Source organism: Lissotriton helveticus, chromosome 1_1 (assembly GCF_964261635.1).
Source record: "Lissotriton helveticus chromosome 1_1, aLisHel1.1, whole genome shotgun sequence".
In the NCBI taxonomy this organism is placed as follows: Eukaryota; Metazoa; Chordata; class Amphibia; order Caudata; family Salamandridae; genus Lissotriton; species Lissotriton helveticus.
The window spans coordinates 1262136379-1262161031 of NC_136057.1; the positions used below are offsets into that span (position 1 = coordinate 1262136379).

A 24653-nucleotide genomic window follows, 5' to 3' on the forward strand; every position below is an offset into this window, starting at 1 on the left:
TGGTTGTTCGTTGGACGTGCTCTTGCTCTTGTGCTCGTCCTGTGTGGTGCGTGCTGCCCCGGCTGTGTGTACTGTGCATGTTGCTGTGCTTGTGTGTGTGAAACAGGAGAGCAAGGAATGCTGACACGTTTGGGTTGTGAGTGCAGTGCAGCCTGGCAGACCAGCTGCTGGAGCCTGGAGTGCACGGGGTTGAACACAAAATTAATAGGTGGGAGGAGGGCGCGGGGTGGAGGTGCGTGGGGGGCACACCCTGGGAAGCCTATCCAGAGGGCGAACACTACAGAAGTTGTGCAACATTTTACAAAAAGTGCAAGAGTATTGCTTTTAAAATCACACTTACTCTCTGGTTTCCAGTAGTAACAGCTCTGCACCGTATTCGCATTCAGCTTCCACCCACTCTGATCTTCCTGTATCTGCTCTGTGTGTAGAGGTCGGTCCGTTTTGACTGCGCGCGCACACGCTAAAATACTGTTGGAAACTTGGCGGCCTGTCAGAAATCTTATCATTTGATAATTCTCGGGTATGTGTGGGTATGCCGGGGGCTACTTTGTTTGCTCTGAGACGCTCAAATTAGTCGGAAACTTGCTCGACCTGTAACAGTCACGCATCCCGCCATCTTGCGGGAAATGTTGGTGCTCTCTGCCCAAACATCATCTCTTTCAAAGTCTTCTCCGAGTTGTAGTGAGCCCGAATCCATTGCCTGGAATTTTCCGGTGGTGGGAGTCCGGTTTCAGAGGCCCCTAATGAGCCCTGCTGAGATGGCCGTTCTGCGGGGGTTCGCGTCAGGCCCCGGACTGGCGGGTGGCGGGCTCGTCGTTACCACCGCACCCGCACATAATGAGCGGCATCACTAGCTGATGGAGTGCATTTGCCCTGGCTCTACCTTGAAAGGCATGTCATTTGCATACTACTTCAGATCTCACCTTTAATGGATTCCTCCATGAATAAAACAAAAAGCCACTTTGTCTAAAAATGAAAGGCCTCTGTTTTTCCAATGCACATTCTATGAGACACCTCTCCCACCCGAGCAAGTGTGCAGCCAACAAGAAAGCCTGGTCTTTGTTTTTACAGACGGCGCCCAGCCCTCCCCAGGGTTTATAAGTGAGCAGCCAAGTCGGAGGAGGCATGTAAGGGTCGCTGTAAAATGGAGGTTACAAATCACGGCCTCCCTGCCCTATCCCATTGAGGGTTTGTTGCATACATGCACAACAAGTGTCTGTGGTGCGCCACAAAGTGCGGTACACGCGCTTTAAATGGGCGGCCGCAGGACTACCACAGGGAGACTTCCACATGACAGTTCTTTCTGAAGGCAAAATGTTTGAATTTGGAATTAGAGCTCATATTCGTGGGTCATAACCCCGTGAATGTCCAGTGACGCAGCAAGGGTGCCCTAGGTCCCACTGCAGGCCAGGCTGATAGGCCCATCCTGCCCCTGGGAAGGTAAAGAAGGCCATAATTGGAGTGCAGTGGGCTCTCCCCTGTACTCCTGCACCTATGCACCTGCTATTTTGATGAGAGCTACCCCCTCAGCACTAGGGTAGTCAACGTGGCTGCAAGAAGGGTCCCTGCACATCCTGCAGACACCACATGTGCGCGCTGGTTGAGTCGGCCAGACGTTCGACTTTAATTTTGTGCCACAGTGGCCCTGACTCACAGAGGCCTCTTTTTTGCAATCTATCGGCAATTTATCGGCATGGTTACGCAGAACACATCTCATCTTACATTGCTCTGGTACTTGGGCCCATTGTGTGTTTAGTAAACATCAGAGAACAGCTGAAGGTTTATCGCACATCCTTCATTGCCCTATGGACCCGCTCTCTGTACCAAAGACCCACTCAGTGTCCCTCTAGGGTGACTTTCTGGAGAGGCTATCATTAGACAGAAGTGTGGTTTAGTGTCAGGCAAATACCAGGTTAAATAGTCAGGGTGAGGGCTTATGCCTGTATTACAATTACACTAAGAAACACCGTGTTAAAGAAAATTAAGGGCATCTGCATTTAATATGAAGAAAAAGTATGCAGTGCTTGCCACAGTGTAGTAGGAGTTTGTCTTTGTTTATCGGGTGTCAGGCTGAACATCCCTTCAAGGTGGATCAACCTGGTAATTGGTGCTATGCTAGCCAGTCACAATGAAAGTCTGATGAAAAATGTTCCTCATGCGGGACAACTGCTGCACTGCTCTCATGGATGGTTTATGTTGAAGGCGTGTTCCGAGTGTGACGTGCCTACGTTTGAAAGTGGCAGAAATGTTTAAAGTGATGCTGACTTGCCAGAAAACAGAACCGGGGTGAAGGTGCTCTTGGAGCATTTGCTTTTGACTCATAATTTGCTGCCTGGTTTCTGTTGGTTATAGGTTTTGGGCACTTCGCTGCAATTGATCAGTGGCATGGTGGAACGGTCTGTGTGGATCTTAATGAGTGCCTCTCGGAGTACTGTGACCAGGCCTGTGACAACACCCCGGCTCCTTCCGGAGCTCCTGCCGGCCCAAGTACACTGTGCAAGCCGACCTACTGTCCTGTAAACTCAATGGCGACAAGGAAGGGAGCTCCGAAGACGTCACCACCGCCACAGCAGTACCCAGGACCACACCACGTCTACCGGAGCCCCTTCACCTGGGCATCATGGTGGGCATCTTGTCCATCCTCACTGCCATCGTCTTCCACTGGATCAGGAAGCACACTGTGCACGTGATGACGGACTGCAAATGTAAACACGTCGAGAAAGGCGTGGTGCTGCGATAGGTCACCCTGGGCACCCGCTTGCACCAGAAAAAATTTAAAAAGGCTGAGAAAGGTGTGAATGTAAATGTAAATGTAAATGTAAATGTAAATGTACAGGAATTTATATAGCGCAAATCACCGAGCGGTTTCTAAGCGCTTGCTTAGGGAACCCGTCCTGGTATTCCCCTGTGAGATAACCCCGGCAGGGTATCCGCAAGGTGAAAGCCAGGCATCCCACCGCGAGGGGCCATTGTGGAGATTAAGCAAGCTATTGCCCAGAGTCGCAGAGTGTGAACCCGTGAATCGAGTAGGCACCGGAGCGAGTATTGTCGAGTCCATGGACATTTTAGGACTCAAGACCCCGCCGAGCCGGGAATTGAACCCTGGTCCCGGGCTGACCTCTGCTTCCAGGTCTGCCTCCTCTAACCAGTGAGCCACAAGTCACTGCGACAAGTCACCCTGGGCACCCCCTTGCACCAGAAACTTTAGAGGCATGGGAGAAATCATGTGCAGAAAGACTAGAACCTATTGCACACGCACGGACCCTCGCTCCAAGGGTGAGCCATGCAGATAGTCTCACGCCGAAGATGAGCCACGAGAACAGACTCCCAAGGAGTAGGGGCCACAAAGAAAGGCCCACGGCCTCCCCTTGAACCCAGCAAGTGCTTAGACAATACGCCTTCACCAGAATGGGACTTTTAACAAGCATCGATCTCTTGTCTTTATGGGGCCATGTGTTTCTAATTAGAAACACATGGCCCCATAAAGATAAGAAAGTGCTCTGCGACAGCAGCAAAGCAGGTGATACAGTCCGGATCTGAGGCAAAAGGGTGTCAACAAAAAAAAAAAACTCATTTCCAATGGTAGGCCACCGTTTACCATAAACGGTGACACAAGCAAATGGAAATGAGGGGCGGGTCTTCGAGTCCCTTTCTGAAAACCCCTCATCCACAAAAACTCTCACCGAGCGAGCAGTGCTTTGTGCTGCAACGCCACGCGAGACCTAAAAAGGGTATAAGAAGAGAGCAAAGATAAAAGAGAGCAAGACTGTGATAGGCTAATGGTTGAGGAAAAGAGTGAAAGTTAAAATGGATAAAAAAAGAGAAAAGGTTAAAGTAAGTGATGGGAGAGACATAAAGAAAAATTAGAAATAAACAAAAAGTTAACCCGCATTGGTAAAGCCAATTGTTCTTACCTAGGCTGCTAGCCTTTTGGGTTAGTCAAGGCTTCCTTTGTTTTGTCATTTTCTTTATTTTTTGCAAACTTTGCTGTTGGGAAAGATAACAGCCCTCGTCAATCTTCAGTAAAATAAAATGTATAGTCTCAAAATCCACACATCACCATAGTAGTCCATGTCACTGAAGGGAACTACTTTGTTTGTGGATGTGCTACTTGTGAAAGGGCAGAATGCCATCACTCTTAGTGAAGTTAGCCAATGGCTGAAGTGGTCTGACCCATTGCCCCATGCTGTATGCTGCAGTGAGTGGAAGGAAAATGTGAATGACAACAACAGGCCAATGGCTGAAGAGGGCTGACAGAAAGCTGCTGTGACCAATTATAGCATACTTTGCATTTTAGCAAAATCAAACTAAGAAACACAAGACAAAAAAAACAACAGGCAGATGTGAAGATAGAAAGGTGTTGAGAAAAAGGAAGAGGGCAGAGAAAGCAAAGCTGTGAACATTCCCCCATTGAGCACCCAGGGTCCTCATATTGCTGCCTAGCTATATGTGGTGTCCCCGGCAGCATAGTTAGATGAACGCTTTACGGTGCAGTAGGAGACCCCATAGTAGCAAGACATAACATGCCTCATTTCTGTCTGCTCTGCTCCAGTCATCAACACCATGCTAATTCCTCTTGAAAATAAGAGTAGCAAAGAAACTTGCAATTACATATGTATATGTGGCTTATATGAATGTCAGGTTTACCTCTTAGTTATAAATGAAAAACAACCATTTATCTCCAGGTCTACTTTTGGCCATCAAATCTACCAACTTCGACGTGCAGCCACATACTAAAATATGCTACTTAATGAGACTCTTGCCTTCTGAATATATCCAGTAAAATTGAACAAAATCTCAAGCACCCCATAGGCAGCAACCATTGCTATCCAAAACTCTTACAAATAATATATTTCCCCGAGGACCTACCTCGATTCATAAACATGAATGGTTTCTAGTTTTAAAAGGACTCGTGTGTAAAATGTTAACACTCAATTATGATTTTTCAAAGTAAGCTCATTTTCAAAATATTGATGACATTTTAAAAATAATGCACTCTTTGCATTCAATTTACAACAAGGGGTGGTGAGGCATGAAGGCTCCAGAATCTGAATTAAGGAAGATTCTCACACATTCCATTTCCTACCAGATTATAAATGTACTTTTTAGAACTATCAGCATATTTTCAAGGGTTTCATAAGAATTCTTAAAATAATAGTTTAGTGTCAAATAATATTCTTTCTCTTTATCCGTTGATGCCTTTTGTTTATCATCGAATACAGCGAGTTGTGTTTTTAGTTGAATGTGTACATAAATGTATATGTATCTCTCCTGAAATTTATGCGCAATACAAATGCACAGGGTTATTCAAATTTGTGTTGTTCATGTACAATTATGTATAGACAACTGGTTTGCTTGACATATTGTGTACAGTAATGGGACGATTACTTGTGCTTTGTATAGAATGCCAATAATGTACATACACCTTTTCAAATGCAAGTACATTTATTTTGTTCATTCTTAAATGGCAATCGCTTCATATGGGGTTTTTGTGCCTTACCGCTTTTAATTTATTTTACATTTCTTCCTGTAAAGAATTTGAAAGATTTCGAAAGGCATCTGTGACATCACTTTTTTTCCTCTGGCTTATTTTCATATTCTCGCTGCAGAACTCTTATTTACTCTCATTCAGTGTTACTTCCTTTCTTTCCCTTCTATTTGTCTACCTGCCGCATCATTTCGTACTTTCTTCTGTGGAATGACTTTACCTCCCACACAAGGCAACAACAAGCATTGGCATGGCCAATAGGTCTTGCTTTTGGGACCTTATAAGTAGTTAGTTATGCAGCACAATATCCTTGGTGCAACAATATCAACTGTTGCGTGGCTAAACACTTATAAGGTCCCAAAGGCAAGACCTATTGGCTATGCCAATGCTTGTTTGTAAATGAGGCCCTAAGTTCACTTGTCCAATCAATGAAAGCTGCTCAGGGATTGGCGTGGCACAGCCATTTACAGAGACAGTAATTACAGGATACGCGATGATCGACGTATAGACAAGGTTGCCAGATTGGGCTATTTCACGCACAATTGGGTGACTTTTTTCCCAGTTGTGAGGGAAAAACCCATACCTGGCGGGGGGCTAGTTTTTGGGCTACATTTGGGTTCTTGTGCGCAAAAAACTGGCTTGGGCGGGCGCCCACAATCACACACACCAATCTCAGAGCGCTTTGCGCACAGTCACTAACTCACTACTGATTGGAGGTCCGATGATTGATGGGCCTGCCTCTGCACAGGCACATGATGACCCCGCCCACATAGAGGTCTGGCATCCATCAATGATTGTGGCCTGCTGCAGGCCTGGCTCAGTCCTTGCTACATTCTTGCTTGTTGTGTTATCTGGTTGCTTGTCACTGTAATTCATTTGCTGGGCGGCAAGGTGCACACACACACTCACTCCACACGAGTGCTGTACCTGCACGCCCGTCCACTCCCCTCCTCCCCCAGGTCACCACCTAGCTTTGTTGCTTGCTAGCAACGTTACGCCTGGAGCCATTTGCCACAATAAATTAGCCAATGGGGGGGTCCCCCAGGGCTGTCATTCGTGTAGCACGCGAAAGTGCTACCAATGACGGCCCTGGGCAGCAGTTGTTGGTCAGCCTCCACGCGCTTCCCATATATGCGGGGGGGCTGATGTGACCACACTCTCTTTCAGCGCGGGCCCCGGGGCGGCGGAGGGTCTGTGATGTTAGTGGTGGTACCTGCGGTGACTGACAGACAGACTGTCGACGATGACGACTCGTGTGACTCTCACACGCTGCCACACGTCGTCGTTGCACTGCGGGCGCACTCCACTGACTGACGGCCCGGGCTGCTTGCTGGAGAGGAGCGGAGGTCGGGAGGAGGACTCGTGAGTCGTGACACTCGTCGTGTGTCACACTGCTGCTGCCGGCCGCTGCCGCCCACCCAGGCCATACCACAGTCAACTTGCGGCAGCGCCCAGACCCAGGCCCAGCCCCAGCCCTTGAAGAGCACAAGACACGGTGACACACTGACTCAGCAAAGGTAGGCGAACTGAAGCCGACACCAGCCTCGGCCCCAGGCCACGCCAGGCCCAGCCCCCAGCAGGCCCATCCTTATTTATTTTATTTTATTTATGCATTTTTATATAGCACGGACTTTACCCGAAGGCATCAGAGTGCTTCAAAATAGGAACAGTAATGATACATGAGGAGAAAATTACAAGTGAACAAATTACAAAAGCAGACGTTAAGTTACATGAGGTAAAAGTGACAATTGTGAGCAAACAAAATACATGAGGTAGAAAACAGTGCATTACAGGAGGAAAAAGTGACAAGTGTGCAGGTTACAAGAGAAAACAAAGTACAATTAGAGGTATAATACTGCAATATATGCTAGACACTCAGGCACAAGAGCAAACGTTACGTAGGCAATGGTAGCACTTGTGCAAGTATCAAAAGCAAACAAAATGTGAGAGGTAGCAAACAGTGTGTTACAAGAGAAAAGTGGCGTGTGCATGTTACAAAAGAGTACCAAACACAGGTACAAGGATAATACTGCAATAAATGGCAAACACTCCAACCACAAGAACACACTGGGAAGGCACTTCCATAGTCATGGAGAATAGAATTTTTAGTAATGGGAGTGTGACGAGGCATCTGGGCGGATCGGCATCGAAGATACACCTGAGTGCCCGGTGGCACCTTCCAGCCCCACCCTGTGAGCACGATACTCACAAGCCCGGGGCGGGGTGTGAGCAACGTAAAATCCCTGGAATCAGCTGTGCCGGGGGTGGGACGGGAGAGCAGAGAAGGCGAAGGAGCAGAACCACCGAGAGGAGCGAGGAAAGTCGAGACGAAACCGGAGACAAGAGAAGACCGAAAGGAAAGCGACCAGAAGACCGGGACGGCTGGGGACGAAAGGAGGGGGTATCCTGGAGAAGCCGGGAAGAGGTCCGAGGAAGGCGCTACGGACGGAGACGCCGGGATCCCACATGCGGGTCCCGGCCTCAGGCAAGTGCTAAAAAGAGCTGGGAATACGGTGGTTGGTTGGTGGGGAGTCCAGGCCAGCTATTCCGGGTTGTGAAACGGACAGGGGTTAGAGAAAGTGAGGGAGAAAACCAGCTAAACTAAACCAGGGATCACCCTGTTACAGGAGGCCCCGATACTTAGTGAAAATAACCTATCTCTCTCTTCTCATTCTGAAAAGTGGAGAATCGAACCCCAAAAGACAGAGGGACACTTGTTGGAGTAACAAAGAAACGAACATTGTTTTGTTATTGTTGCATTGAAGAGTAAGACAGTGTAGTAACCGTCCTTTTTCTTATTTTTCTTTACCGAGGACCTGTCCGGAGAAAGAGAGCGGGACCGGAGGGAGACAGCGCCGACAGGAAAACGGACAGGAATCCCTGAACTTTTATTTATAAGCCACTAAGCTTCTGTAACAAGTTACAAATAAAACCCTCTGCAAACCGGAACAAGTCTCTCCTCCTTCTTGCGCCACGCGACAGGGAGGTCTTCCTTCAGATAATAGAGAGAGCGTGAATTACTTTTGAAGGTGTCTTTGGAGGAGGAGAACTTTGAGGTCCATTTTGAAGGCCTGGGAGGAGGTGGTGGTGGTCCGGAGCTGAGGTGGAAGGGAGTTCCAGATTCTCACCGCGTTGCCTGAAAAGGATTTGATCTTTCCTTCTTGAAAGTGGGAGGTTCAAGCAGTAGATTTTCCGCATTACGTGATGGTCTAGAGCCTCCAGAGAGTTTCAGTTTATTCGCCAGGTAGCAAGGTAGCAAGGAGAGGAGGAGTGCAAGGCTTTGTGGGTGATACAGGCAGTCTTGTAGATAGCTCTAGCCTCGATGGGAAGCCAGGGGAGGGTGGATAACATCGGTGTGATGCGGTGTGAGCCTCAACCTAGTCTCAATAGCCACGCCACGCCACGCCAGGCCCAGGACCAGCCTCAGGCAGGCCCAGCACCCAGGCCCAGCCCAGCCCAGCCCTGAGCCCAGCCCTGAGCCCAGCCCTGAGCCCAGCCCTGAGCCCAGCCTCAGCACCAGCCACGCCAGGCCCAGCCCCCAGCCTCAGGCAGGCCCAGCACCAGCCTCAGCCCAGGACCAGCCACTCCAGACCCAGCCCCAGGCAGGCCCAGCACCCAGCCTTGAGCCCTGAGCCCAAGCCCAGGCCCAGCCACTCCAGACCCAGCACCCAGCCTCAGCACCAGCCGCACCCAGCCTCAGCACCAGCCACGCCAGGCCCCAGCCTCAGGCAGGCCCAGCACCAGCCTGAGCCCAAGCCCAGCACCCAGCCTCAGCACCAGCCACACCAGGCCCAGCCCCCAGCCTCGGGTAGGCCCAGCACCAGCCTCAGCCCAGGACCAGCCACGCCAGGCCCAGCCCCAGGCAGGCCCAGCACTCAGCCTCAGTCCTGAGCCCAGGCCCAGCCCCCAGCCTCAGGCAGGCCCAGCCCCCAGCCTCAGCACGATCCACGCCAGGCCCAGCCCCCAGCCTTGCCCCAGCCTCGCCTCAGCCCAGCCTCAGCCCAGCCATGCCAGGCTCAGCATCCAGCCTCAGCAGGCCCAGCCCCCAGACTCAGCAGGCTCAGCCCAGGCCCAGCCTCAGGCAGGTCCAGCACCCAGCCCACACCAGGCCCAGCCACGCTAGGCCCAGCCTCAGCCCAGGCCCAGCCACGCAGCCCAGGCCCAGCCACGCAGCCCAGACCCAGCCACGCAGCCCAGGCCCAGCCACGCAGCCCAGGCCCAGCCACTGCCCACCACAGCGGCGGCGCACGTGAACTGACTCACTCACTCACTGAGTCTGAGTGCTGTGAGCCTAGAGAGACTGAGTCACTCCCGAGTCACCATGACGACGTCGACGACTCGCGCCGCATTGTCTGTCTCTGCACTGCCACTGCAGCAGTGAGTGAGTGAGCCTGCTGACTGTCCGGTGACGGCGGTACCTCTCCTGGACCTCGACCTCAGGTGAGTCTGGGTTGCTACTTGCACACGGTTATAGTTACTTAAAACTGCCCACAGGCTGCCTTTTCCCACCCTCCACTACCACCTGCCAGCCTGTTATCTGTCCATGAAATGTAGGCTGCTGTGCTGCCTGTCACTGTGTCATTACTTAACGCTGCCTGGGTGGATGTGTGGAGTGGGGGGTGGAGGTGACCCCCAGTCGCTGCGAATCCCAGGTATTCCCAGGTGCATCTGTTATCTCTCAAATGGAGGCTGTTGTTGTTACTCTGATGCCTGGGTGGATGGGGAGTTGTCTATCATGATTAGGCTGTAGTTCGCTGGAGTTCCTTAATGACTTAGCTGTATTATTGGATGTAATACAGTACCTCTCCAAAATTCAGGTGTATCATTTGAGAGAAGGCAATGATTGTATAATGAAGTCAAAACTTGTGGCCGTATGTTAGGTCTTCCTTGATGGCTGTGGGCAAACAGGACCAGCATCTTGTTTCTATTGCTTAATGACCTTACTGACTTAGTTGTCATTAAAAGTCATAACAGGCTCCTCATTCATGATTTCCCTGTGGCCCGGATTGTTTGCTCCCAGTCTGTCATTACCATACAATGTTTTAGCATGATTGATCCAATCTTTCTCAGTGATATTTGTGTTGTTTGCTCTTTTGCTGCCAATTGCGATGTTCACAGAGCACCCCATATTTTTGTTATTTGAGGTACAATAAATGCATATATATAAATTTTAGAGCTACGGCCAATCCATGTTCCCCACCTAAATCATCTGATTGATTCCATATTTTACTTAAGGCAGTTTTAAATAGCAGAAACGAAAGTGCCAACAAGAAGAAGTATGGTACTACATCTGTTATGCTGAATTGGTTGGAAAGTGCATTTTTTAATAGTTTATGGGGCTAAGACATCTTTAGAGGTGCCCAGTAACCAGTGAATAATAATTGGTGAAAAGTCTGGAGGTTAAGGTATTTTAGAGAGATGTCTGCTTTGTGTAGTCCGAGATCTGAATCAAAGTAGTGTAGAAGTGTAATGTGTGTACTGCAAAACACTACACATAATGTAATTTGCAGATGACAGTTTTTTTTAATGTAGCTACTTTCGTGCGCTACTGCTTTGGACACACACACGGGCATATCATCAAGACAGGAGATAACATTATCGCCGCTTTATCGGCAGAAAACTGCCGATAAAGCGGCGATAATGGGCTTGATAATATGCTCTATGGAATTCCAATTGAAGCCCATGTTAGATGTCTTCACATCTAACATGGGCTTCAATTGAATTCCATAGAGCTTATTATCAAGCCCATTAACGCCGCTTTATCAGCAGTTTTCTGCCGATAAAGCGGCGATAATTTTATCTCCAGTCTTGATAATATGCCCCCAGTTCCTTTTGCTCCTTGCAGTTCATAATTAGTAAGCCTTTCACTATTGCACATTGAGCTATGTGTGACTGCTACATCTTTTAACCTTCAGTCATGCAACACATCTTGTACGTTGATTTGTACAGTTGCATGATTTATTGCCAATGTGTCTGTTATGTAAAGCACTGTGATACCCTGAAGTGCGCTATAAAATAAATAAAATACTGCTATTTAAATTGTGTGTAAATACTGGGACAGACCAACACATCTGACATTCTAGCATTCCATGCACTTACATGAAGGGACTGAAAAAAGTCAAGCATGCCTCTCCAGTACCTGTGAAAAGATGAGCTGTGTTCTTTTGTTCCTCTTCGTTGTGTTTACATTTAAGTGTGAAGTTGCAGGTCACTCGTTCTAAAGTAGGCCTGATGGTACCTTAACTTGGCCTTTATCTATAAATGAAAAACTGGACTAGACAAAACATGGATCCCTCCAGCAAATACATTATCCTCCTTAGTTTTCTTACCACAGGCAAATGCGCAAGGAAAAAAGAATTCTGAATCCTAAATAAGATGGGTTTTTTTAATATGCATTTTTCATCAATACTTCATGCTTAGAGCACAGTAATATCAGTTTAGAATGGAAAGAGGAAAGCTCGTCACAAGCTTTAGACCGACATGAAAGTAAAGTATGAGGGGTATTCCATTAGGATGTATTCATTTTTGCTGAGATCCCTAAGATGCCCTTGTTTATTATAAATAGATTGAAAGCTAGAGCATACCTCTTAACACTCACTGAATAAGAGGCTCACTACCCTTTGGCCCACCCTCCATTTCAAAACATTACAAATCCCACTCTGACACAATCAGACTCAATTGTCAGCCCTTCGTAAAATTACTTGCCCAAGTTCAGTCAACAACACTGTCTCCTTTTGATTTTACTGGCATTGTACCCCAAATAGTGAAATGACACCCTTGGACATGCACAATGTTGAGGTATGCTACCAGGAGTGGCCTGTACAGGTAAGAGCAGTGGGGCAGGGTGGTAGTGGAGGCGGGGAGGGATTGGACAGACGACCCAGAGGGCAAATTGAATAATACCATTTCCCTTGTGTGTCAAATTACCCCCCCCCCCCACCTCCTCTTACCTGCACGGGCTGCTCCTGTATGCTATAGTATCCATTGCAAGTAGGGATTTATTGATAGTATTTTGTTATTGCTTTTTACATGTTTGGCAGTGAGCCAGGGACAAGGATTGCCTTTTGTCTGTTGCAATTTCAGGTAGTCATCCAGCCTCATCGTGAAATAGTCCATTTTTCTGCGCCCAGCTGACTTGGCAGTTTAATTATTGCAAGATGGGCAAGTGGTCACAATATAAAAAAATATACTGAAAAGAGTGGCAGTTGGATCCTGAACTAAAAAAATGGATTGCCCCTGTAAGGACAGATGATAGCAAAGCAGCATGCAAGTACTGCCATGTGGACATCCGTGCCCATTATAATGATTTGAAGCAACAGGCAGCAACCACTAAACACCGATCACGCTGTAATGCAGCAAGCACATCTGTTGCATCCTTTATCCAACCTATCCCTTCCATTTCTAACGATCAGAAAAGAAGAGAAATCAGATTTGCCATACAAACTGCTTGTTGTACATCCATTAATAATATAGATGGTATGGTGAAATTTTGAAAGATGAATTCCCTGCCTTCCGAATGCACCGCACAAAATGTACAGCACTAATTAATTCTCTGTTGGGCCCATATTTCAAAGAGGAATTGCTGAAAGATATTGGAACATCACCATTTTCTTTATTGATTGATGAATCGACTGACATTGAAGTGAAAAAACTACTGTGCATTTGCATTAAATATTTCAGTAAAAAACTTAACAAATTTGTAAGCACCTTCCTTGCCATGGTAGAATTAGATCAGGCCTGTTCTGAAGATATAGCAAGTGCAGTCCTAAACATGCTGGAAACTTGTAACCTTGAGAATAAAAATGTAATTGGCATAGGTACAGATGGGGCAAGCGTCATGTGTGGGAAGCACCACTCAACATTCACCTTGTTGCGAGATAAACAACCATCCTTGCAACTTGTGCGCTGTATTTGCCACTCCCTTGACATCATTGCTAAGAAAGCAATAAGGAGCATTCCTAGCAATATCGAATTTATGATCCGAGAAACTTACAACTGGTTTTCCTACTCACCAAAACGTCAGGCTGACTATAAGGAGTTGTATCTGACATTGGACTGAGGCATGCCCCTGAAATTAATTTCTCCTTGTGAAACACGGTGGCTAGTGATGGCAGATTGTGTAGATCGTTTACTAGAACAATATGATGCCTTAAAATTACATATCAAAATGAGATAAATCTACTTTACCTCACTTTCTTAAAGCCAGTGCTCCAAAAGTAAAGGTTGTTAACAAGATTTTTCAGCTAGAATCCGGGGATGCACTCCACATCTTCCGCGATCTATATACTCTGTACTTGTCCACACTTAAAAGGATACTAAGACCAAGTGTTTTCACATCTAATAATCAGGAGCAGTTGCAGAGCCTAGACTTACAAAGTTCTGCCATTTATCTTTCACAGGATGATGTGGATCTTGGGCTCACTTTCCGTAACAAGCTGGAAGAAAGTAAACTCCCCTCTGTGTCAAAGGAAGGCATTGTGACAAGGTGCCTAGAGTTCATGAAATTGTTGGTGTCTGAATATAAAGCTCTTCTCCCCGAGTCTCTCAGCATGCTTAAAAAGTTAGAAAGTTTGAGTCCGCAAAAAGCACTTGCAGATCCCAAACCACCTGTAACAGATTTGCCAGAAGCCTTTTTCACTAGTCCATTGGAGGTCCTGGAGTCACAATGGAGATGTATATCTTCATCCTCATTTCATAACACTTCAAACATAGAATTGTTCTGGATGGAAGTGTATAACTACACCGATGCTGCTGGCAACCATTGTTTTCACGAGCTTGCAATGGGTGCTATAAAGATGTTGACTCTCCCGACATCCAATGCTCATGTTGAAAACGTTTTTTCTCAGATGACGCTGTTTAAAAATTATAGAAGGAACAGAATGGGCCTAAAACTGCTTTCAAATATTCTATATATTAAGTTTGGACTGAAACGCATTGCAATAAAGTCCTATTCATTTCTTCCACCCCCGCAATTGTTTGCAAAATTTAACAGAACAATGTATGATTCAAATTGCAACAGTCAGCACCGCCACCACCCTGGAGCTGCATGCAGCTCATGTATGTTGCCAGGGGTAGAAAAACACTTTCACATACCTGCTCATTAACTGCAGAAGGAGGCACAACGCCTGCCTGCTACTAACAGGACCAGAAGAACACTTTGTTAGACCTACTCTTGCCACTGTGTACCCCAGAGCATTGCGTGTCACTCCTGCTGGTGCCAACCCTAGAAGAGCACCATTCTCCACCTTCTCCTACTTCCAGCAAGCCACATTGCAGTGAAAAAACAGCACTGCATTTCCATTCTATATTTCAACAAAAAGCTTAACAAATTTGTAAGCGCTTTCCCTGCCATGGTAGTATTAGATCATGCCTGTTCCGAAGATATTGCAAATGCAGACCTAAACTTGCTTGAAAACTGTAACCTTGACATTAAAAAGTGCAATTGGCATAGGCACAGATGGTGTAAGCATCATGTGTGGGAAGCACCACTCAACATTCATCATGTTGCGAGATGAGCATCCATCCTTGCAACTTGTGCGCTGTATTTGCCACTCCCTTGACATCACTGCTAAGAAAGCAATAAGGAGAATTTGTGATCAGAGAAACTCCCAACTGTTTTTTGCACTCACCAAAACACCAGGCTGACTATAAGGAGTTGTATCTCACATTGGATGGAGGCATGTCCCTGAAATTAATTTCTCCTTGCAAAACACTGTGGCTATTGACGTCCGATCGTGTAGATTGCCTATTTTCCCCCTACTATGATTGAGCAGGTGCCTGCCATTGTCATGTATTAGCTCTAGGATTACTACAGTCCGGAGTCACAATGGCGAACTGTATCCTCCTGCTCATTTCTTGACACTTCAAACATAGATTAGTTTACTTGAACAATATGATGCCTTAAAATTAAACGTTTGCAAAGCATCCCATGTTGAACACTGCTTTGCATTAAGATTGTGCCACACAATATCAAGATGAGCCATGCCTATTTTCTCCCTACTTTGATTGAGCAGGTGCCATTGTCATGTGTTAGCACTAGTATTACCACAGGTATGCCAGTACAGATAGATATAATTGTCTCTTGCAGTTTCAGGTACTCCCCTGCCCTCTCATCAACACAGTTCATCATTGTGCAGCTTCTCCCAGCAGCGTAACAGTTGCAGTTTAAAGAGTGCAACATGGGCAAGTGAGTTCAAAACATAAAAAACGGTGGTAGTGGTTTCTGAATCCGAAGGATGGATAACCCAATAAAATAAGATCATACCAAGGCAGCGTGCAAGTACTGCCCTATAGAACTGCATGCCCATTATAATGATTTGCAGCAACATGCAGTAACAAAGAAACACAGCTCATGCTGTAATGCAGCAAGCACATCTATGCAATCCTTTGTACAACCTATCCATTAAATACCCAACGACCAGAAAAGAAGAGAAATCCAGTTTGCCACACAAACTGCTTGTTGTACATCCATTAATACTATAGATGGGTATGGTAACATTTTGAAAGATGAATTCCCTCCCTTCCAAATGCACCCAGTGTTCAGCCAAAAGCTGCCAAAGTTGAAATACAAACAAGTGATTAATGAACAATTCGCAGTTTCCCTGTGCTGGCAATGTTTACTGGGACTTGCTTCACCCGTTGAAACGAGCGTCTGCAGGCATGCCATGTGCCTATTCACCTAGCTGACTGTCTTCTACTGGAAGAAACCTAAGTGGCTCCTGCTGAGGTCTTTGTGTCCAGCCAAAAGCTGCCAAAGTTGAAATACAAACAAGTGATTAATGAACAATTTGCAGCTTCCCTGTGCTGGCCCTGTTTACAGGGACTTGCCTCACCCCTTGAAATGAGCGTCTGCAAGATTTACAGAATTGCTGCTCATCAAGAGAAGTGAGTGCCCATTTTTCAATGTAGATTTTTAATCTGTAATGTAATGAATAATGAAGACACTAAGTTTTACAGACTTTCTTACAATGCAATTTAGAAGGAGCAGTAAATTGCACAGAACACTATTTTAAGCCTTGCTTATTCTTTGTTTTCCACTATTGTATTCTGAGCGGTGCCTGTTTCACATGACAAAGTCACAGTATGGACTGGTCTTAAAATTGAGTAGCATTAAGGCAGGTGCCCAGTTAACGCCCTCCCACCATCTGTATATTGAATACAATGTATATTTGTCCTTAAAATTGTTTCTGATGATAATTTGTGCATAATTTCAGACTTGCTAACTTGGGCTGGTTTTTGGGTTGGAACTAGTCTGATTGGGCTTATTTTGCGCTTATATTTGAGCGGCTTTGGGCTTGGGCCGGGTCTAAAAATCTGGCAACACTGCGTATAGATACTGTAGAGGGGCAACCCAGCAGCTTTGGGTTATTTGCAACGTGCAGAGCCCCTGTGCTCTGACAAAGGAATGTCTTTCTAATTACAACTTCACATCACAATTGTGGCAGTGAAGATCCATTTACAGCCAGGGATTCAACGGTTGTCACAACAGGAGGTGCAATCATCCTGCACGTGCGATGCCCTAGCAATTGTACACAAATAACATGGCGATCATTCTGTTGTGACGTCAGCTTGTTGCAAAGAACAATAGACAGGGGAATGCGCGTCTGTCTCTACCTAGAACTCATTTTTTTCCTCTGAGTATTATATAGCGCAAACCTGACCTTAAAGTATTGGATATCAGAGCGCTTTACATTAGCACCGTTTGCGTTACATAAGGGCACATTCATTTTTGTTAGGCACGTTTTGTTTGCGAGTGGATGCAAAGTTGTTGTTTTTTCCTTTCAGTTCCATTGTGTAAAAAAAGCTTGTGGATGAAAAAAGCTTTAACCATGATGCAACTGAAAACTGCTTAAGAAATGCATTTAAGGGCCTGTGTGTTAAAAAAAAATGTGAGGGGTAGGAGGAAGGTGAGGGGGTAAGAGAAAGGAGACCCATTAGAAGAAAACTAAACAAAATGCAGACATGGCTACCAGCAGTTTCCAGTAAAGTGCTGAAATGCAACTTTCTTTGGAGTCATGTCTGAAAAAGACAGCTGCAGGAAGCTCCTGCGCCCATCTAAAGATCTGAGCCCTGCCGTGGTTCCTAGCTAGCACAGGCTAAAGGCCGGTCCTGGTTAGCCATTCATCCGGTTTGTGAGCGCCGGCAACTTTTGCAGGAGACCCCAGTAGAGCGCACCGAAGAACAGAGGCGTGTATACAGAAAAACAATTATGACAGAATTACTCTGACAAGAGGTTGGATGACCCGTTAAAGCACCGTACAAAACGACTCTGTCCCTATATGTTGGGAGTTTGCTATTTAAGAGGGCCCTAGATTACATCTTCTTGGTTGGCTCGTATTGCTACTACGTGAAGAAAGCATATATCGCAGTAATTTACAACAAGGTATTTTCCCACTGTCTTGTGTCCTCAAGAATTTAAGCTGTTGCATTACCCTACACCCCTCCCCTCCCCCCTCCGCCGCCACCCTTAGAGATGATTTCTTGCACTGAAGAAAGTGTTTGGATAACATACACTTTCCACACCGAAAAGTACGTGGACCGAACATCAAGTGGTCTCAGCCCTCAACATTTCAACGGCTGAAAAACAAACTCATTCCCTCTTGTTTTATTATTTTTTTGTATGTGTGGTTGTGCTGAGACATGGAATGATAGGTGGGTCTGCTGGTATGTATGAATGAGTGCTGGATGGGGGTCTTATATTTGTACATCTCTAGATGTATTTTGTATAGTCTGTGTTAAATAAATGTTCTATGTGGATCTAAAAGTACAATCAACTTTATAAAAACAGTGATTATATGAAAACAATACATTTATTGATGAAATTGAGTTGACTTGAAACAACCACTATATAAAAAGGAAAGAAATGTTGTATTATGTATGTCCAGTATCTAATGTTCCTTCTGTTTCAGAACATATAGTACTGCTTAAACATATAGAAGAAAAACATGTCAAGTGGGAATTTTCTCTTGTTTTCTCGGCCCTGGTTAGCAATCATTTCTATAAAAATAAATATACAGTCCCATCACAGTTCAATTTAAGCATTTTAATGGCCATTTTCAGAAGATACGGAATATGGTTTTCCTATATGTTCTGTAGTGCACTGATGTTCACCCGGTTGTTCCTTCCGAGTATACATGGGCACAAAATTCGTACTGGCTAGTATAAAACATTAATTAACTGACAAAAGATATTGAATGGGATATAATGACTTTTCTAATTAGAAGAGCTGAAAAATCAAAATTGACATTCGCACATCTACTTCAGTGGCATTACTAATTATGCTAGCATTCAGTTTTCCCCATTTGATCAGTAACAAATATGTACATCGCGTTGACCCAGGTGTCTTTATTTGTTTATGGTACATCAAGTGCTACTGTAATTATGCGGTTCGAGAGCAGAGTGTGGTAATCAGAACTATGGATTTACTGCACTTGCTGATAATCAAGCAGCTCCTTCGTAATTCGCACATGACTACAAAAATAATGCTTTCTATAGAAAATATACAAAACGTTCCTAAAAAGTGCCACACCTGGTTTATCGCAGTGGTAGACCCTTTATAAAAGTTCACTTGTCCCATTCCGGGTGCTTGTGGCTGTATCTGGGTGTTCAACAGGTAGTAACAAAAAAACATTTTCCAAGTCTGCATTAATGTTTATTAAAATGACCGCATTGTGCATTAATACTGTCGGAGAACGTGCCGCATTAGCCCCATAATCTGCCTTTTGTTGCCGCATAATTAAGTTGACACTTCCACATAATTCCAATGTCCATGGTTATGTTTAGTTAGATTCTAAAGCTGCTCAAATTGTACAAATATTTGCTTTAGAAATCGTTGCCCACGCCAGGGCTGGGCACAGAGGCATGTCTCCTGCAACCAACAAGCACACCCGGATTTGGAGAGGTGCAGTATTCCCATCACAGATGAATCACACGCGTTCATTAAAATAAAGCAGGTGAGACGGCGGATCAAAGTCTTTGAGGAACATCTTTTGAGTACCGGCAACTCTTTCCACAGCTCGTTGATATGTGCAGTACATGCAGTTCAATCAGACGAGAAGAGGGAAAGAGTAGACCTCTTATAAGATTCTCAATCAATGGAGAAGGGGCGCTTTCCTGCAACTTGTGCATGCTATCACACCTTATAAATATTTAACACGTCATTGGAGCAGTTGAATGGTAGAAGCGCACAGCTAAAGACTAGCATGTGCCAGAGATTTGGGAGAGCAACACCCCCTGCTCGCAAATTAATGTAGGTGAAACGTCTACTCTCTTTTAATCAAGTTTTATTTTTATTGCCTGTCTCATTGTCCGTTTTTCACACATATCTGGGCGTAAAAATAAATAATTTTCCAACATGTGGGAAAACACAGAAAAAAAAGCTGATGATGTTTCTGTCTTCTAGATTAACGAAACTGACTAATAACCCCAAATACAAGGGGTCATTTTGCAATAGACCTTGGACGAATGAACGGCTGACCCGGCCCTGCAAGGATTTGTCCTTCTGAACTAATAGCTTCTTTGTGGCGTTCAGTTATGCAGCACGCAGAAATGCAAGTTATTCTAAACAAGCATTTGCAATGTAATCGGTCCGATTGCATTGCAAATTCTTAAGTTTAGAACTGAGCGCTCCACCGGTTTCTTTATATATTTCTTTACATATTTCTTACCTTCAACACTGAGCGCGGTGTCCTTGAAGCGGGTGCTGCGCTCAGTGCTAAAGGGATTAAAGGGACTGTACAGGTCGTGAGGGCCTGTATCTGCGCTGGAGAGGTGGTGAGGGCCTGTATCTGCGCTGGAGGGGGGGGGCCTGTGTCTGTGCTGGAGGGGGGGGAGGGCCTGTGTCTGTGCTGGAGGGGTGGGGAGGGCCTGTGTCTGTGCTGGAGGGGTGGGGAGGGCCTGTGTCTGTGCGAGGTGGGGATGGCCTGTGTCTGTGCTGGAGGGGTGGGGAGGGCCTGTGTCTGTGCGAGGTGGCGAGGGCCTGTATCTGTGCTGGAGGGGTGGCGAGCGCCTGTATCTGTGTTGGAGAGGTGGGGAGGGCCTGTGTCTGTGCTGGAGGGGTGAGGAGGGCCTGTGTCTGTGCGAGGTGGTGAGGGCCTGTATCTGTGCTGGAGAGGTGGCGAGGGCCTGTATCTGTGCTGGAGAGGTGGGGACGACCTGTGTCTGTGCTGGAGGGGTGGGGAGGGCCTGTGTCTGTGCTGGAGGGGTGGGGAGGGCCTGTGTCTGTGCTGGAGGGGTGGGGAGGGCCTGTGTCTGTGCTGGAGGGGTGGGGAGGGCCTGTGTCTGTGCTGGAGGGGTGGGGAGGGCCTGTGTCTGTGTTGGAGAGGTGGGGAGGGCCTGTGTCTGTGCTGGAGGGGTGGGGAGGGCCTGTGTCTATGCGAGGTGGTGAGGGCATGTGTCTGTACTGGAGGGGTGGCGAGGGCCTGTATCTGTGCTGGAGGGGTGGCGAGGGCCTGTATCTGTGCTGGAGGGGTGGCGAGGGCCTGTATCTGCGCTGGAGGGGTGGGGAGGGCCTGTATCTGTGCTGGAGGGGTGGCAAGGGCCTGTATCTGTGCTGGAGGGGTGGCGAGGGCCTGTATCTGTGCTGGAGGGGTGGCGAGGGCCTGTATCTGTGCTGGAGGGGTGGCGAGGGCCTGTATCTGCGCTGGAGGGGTGGGGAGGGCCTGTATCTGTGCTGGAGGGGTGGTGAGGGCCTGTATCTGTGCTGGAGGGGTGGCGAGGGCCTGTATGGGCCTGTGTCTGTGCTGGAGGGGTGGGGAGGGCCTGTGTCTGTGCTGGAGGGGTGGGGAGGGCCTGTGTCTGTGCGAGGTGGTGAGGGCCTGTATCTGTGCTGGAGGGATGGCGAGGGCCTGTATCTGTGCTGGAGGGGTGGCGAGGGCCTGTATCTGTGTTGGAGAGGTGGGGAGGGCCTGTGTCTGTGCTGGAGAGGTGGGGAGGGCCTGTGTCTGTGCTGGAGAGGTGGGGAGGGCCTGTGTCTGTGCTGGATGGGTGGGGAGGGCCTGTGTCTGTGCGAGGTGGTGAGGGCCTGTGTCTGTGCTGGAGGGGTGGGGAGGGCCTGTGTCTGTGCTGGAGGGGTGGGGAGGGCCTGTGTCTGTGCTGGAGGGGTGGGGAGGGCCTGTGTCTGTGCTGGAGGGGTGGGGAGGGCCTGTGTCTGTGCTGGAGGGGTGGAGAGGGCCTGTGTCTGTGCTGGAGGGGTGGGGAGGGCCTGTGTCTGTGCGAGGTGGTGAGGGCCTGTATCTGTGTTGGAGAGGTGGGGAGGGCCTGTGTCTGTGCTGGAGGGGTGGGGAGGGCCTGTGTCTGTGCGAGGTGGTGAGGGCCTGTATCTGTGCTGGAGGGGTGGCGAGGGCCTGTATCTGCGCTGGAGAGGTGGTGAGGGCCTGTATCTGCGCTGGAGGGGTGGGGAGGGCCTGTGTCTGTGCTGGAGGGGTGGGGAGGGCCTGTGTCTGTGCTGGAGGGGTGGGGAGGGCCTGTGTCTGTCAGAGGTGAGTCTGACAGGGACAGTCCACCATTAGAAAAACTTCAACGTGTGCCAGAGAAAGAAATTGTCAAACTCCCTGACTGCTGGAACACTAAACAGTGGTATTACTTTCAGGAGGAATATAAATGGTTGTATCTTAAGCCAGGCAATATTGGATGTTCTTCCTGTAAACGGGCTAAATCAACAGGTCTTTCAGTGCACAATAACACCCAAGGCATGCGCGTAAGTAAAGTGTGGGCAGATGGCGAGGTTGGGCCTTCCGGTGACAGAAAAGCTTTCAGGCAGAAACAGCTCAGGAAGAAGATTATGGAGCATAAGGCGAGCGCTGGTCACTTGGCAGCTGAGGACATTCTTACAGCTCAGCAGAAAAATACATTGGTGGTGGCAGTACACGAATGTAATGCAAAACATATGGAGAGCACATGCAGGGTATTTGACACTGCCTACTACTTGGCAAAAAAAGATCGCCCTTTCACTGACCACCCTGATCTAATTCTCCTTCAGGCAAAGAATAGCAGCGCAATGGGACGTGTTTTGCACAGCAATGTGACTGCAACTGAAATAATAAAACATATTGCATTGGAAATGCAACAAAGATTGGTCTGTTATATCAGACAACACAAACCAAAGATCACAGTATTAATTGATGAGAGCACTTCTATTAGCAATGCTTCTACCTTGATCATCTACCTCCGTGGCATTTTTGGAAATGAAAGTACCCCAGTGACCATCTATTTCGGCCTCCTGGAGCTGGCAGAAACTAATGCTATTGGCGTAAAGACCGCTCTCCTAAGCTACTTTGAAAAAGTTGGACTCACAAAAAGTCTGCTTCATGATATCTTGATTGCGGTATGTACTGATGGAGCAGCAGTTATGTTTGGTAAAAAAGGAGGAGTAGTAGCATTGTTGAAATCAGAATTTCCAAATCTTGTACTGACATGGCACTGTTTGGCTCACAGACTAGAACTTGCTGTGGCAGATACAGTTGATGAGGTTGCAGGGGTCAATCACTTCAAGATTTTCATGGACTCATTGTATGCCACATACAGCATGTCACCAAAAAACCAGAGAGAGCTAAATCTTGCCGCCAGCGAGCTATGTGTACAGCTTCAGAAGATAGGGAAAATGCTTGATACTAGATGGGTAGCATCCAGTTACAGATCTGTGAAAGCTGTTTGGAACTGCTTCCCTGCCTTGTGCAAACATTTTGAGAATGCTTCTAAAGACCCATCCAGACCCATAAGAGACCGGAGTAAGTATGAAGGTCTCTTGAAGAAGCTTACATCCTATTCTTTTATCAGAGATTTGGGGGTAATGTGTGATGCACTTCAAGAGCTCAAAGACTTATCACTCTCCTTACAGAAGAGGGATATTACAATTGTTAATGCCCACAGACTTTGTTAGTCAAGTACGCATATTTATAGCAATGAAGGACTCCCCAGGGGAGTTTGCATCGGCGGCTCAGAGAGCAGTGGACGAGGGCAAATTCAAGAATGTTCCTCTTCCCCATGGTAGAAGCAACTCTGTTGCCCTTAATCAAAATCAGTTTTACCAAAGCCTGTCTGTAAATATAAATAAACGATGTGCCCCTGATTCTGAGAAAGAACTTATAGCCAGCTTCAGTGTGCTAGATGCAAGCAACTTGCCTTCTGGTGATGAATGTATTCTTTATGGGGAAACAGATATCCAGAAACTGTGTTCAGAGTTTCAGCTGCCAGTAAGAGATACTATCCAAGCTTTTAGACTTTTCAAAGATTTTGGTGGAAAGAAAACCCCTGAAGCATTAAAAAAGTTAGTCGTTTGCATGGAAACCCTGCCAGCAAGTAATGCGGATTGCGAGAGAGGAATGAACTTAATTGCTTGTCCAACAAGGGCCTCTCTTCTTGTAGAGACCATTTCTTCATGCCTATGGGTAAAACTCAATGGTCCTCCATTTGAAACATTTGATGCAAAGCTGTATGTGAAGAATTGGCTTGCAAAAGGTAGAAGGTCCGCTGAAGAAAATTGTTGTGAGAAACCCCAGCAAAATAATCACACTGAATATCTTCAAGGGTTTTGGGGAATCCTGCAATAGATTTCTAAGTAATATAAATAATTTTTACATGTTTTTTTAAAGTGTTTGGTATTTGTATGGCTTATACCTAATAAATATACTTTTTTGCCTATTTTATTATCCTTTGCTGGATGCAACTTCATGATTTTCTTAAGCACACAATGCTAGTTATCTTGATTTAGACCACGCCCCTACTCGGATAGACCACGCCCTTACTTGGATAGGCCACACCCCTTTATGAGAGTAGCCACGCCCCTTTTAGAGCACCCCCAGGTTTTTTTTCCCCACTTAAAGCCCTGCTGATAAGGAACATCTCAAATGTGAGTGTCACAACCAGCCAATGTGGTCTGCTTTGAACAAGTATAATGGCTACCAATTCAAAATGATTTTTGAATTCGTAAATCTGCCCATTGTACGTTTTCTCACGACAGGTAGTAAGTGCACACTTTAACATTCAGTCATTTACTCTACATCGCCCATAATGTTGCACAATTAGCACATTATGGCAGAATTACCTCCTCACACAGCTAAACTGACTGACTATTAAATACATTTTTAGTTTACATCTATTTGTGTTGGTTGGTTACATTTTTCTGTCCTGCATGATCAGGTTTCAGAGATGTCTGGTCTACATTTCT

General features: G+C 46.7%; 1 protein-coding gene and 1 pseudogene across 1 annotated transcript; both read left to right on the plus strand.

Annotated features, from left to right (window-relative positions):
* Positions 1 to 12645: 12645 nt before the first annotated feature.
* On the plus strand, positions 12646 to 14592 carry LOC144763825 (uncharacterized; annotated as a pseudogene).
* Positions 14593 to 15462: 870 nt separating this feature from the next.
* On the plus strand, positions 15463 to 24036 carry LOC144763832 (E3 SUMO-protein ligase KIAA1586-like). The gene is given in 3 exon segments (XM_078649800.1): positions 15463 to 15538; positions 22018 to 23356; positions 23358 to 24036. Coding segments are annotated over 3 exon segments (2094 nt in total).
* Positions 24037 to 24653: the final 617 nt, after the last annotated feature.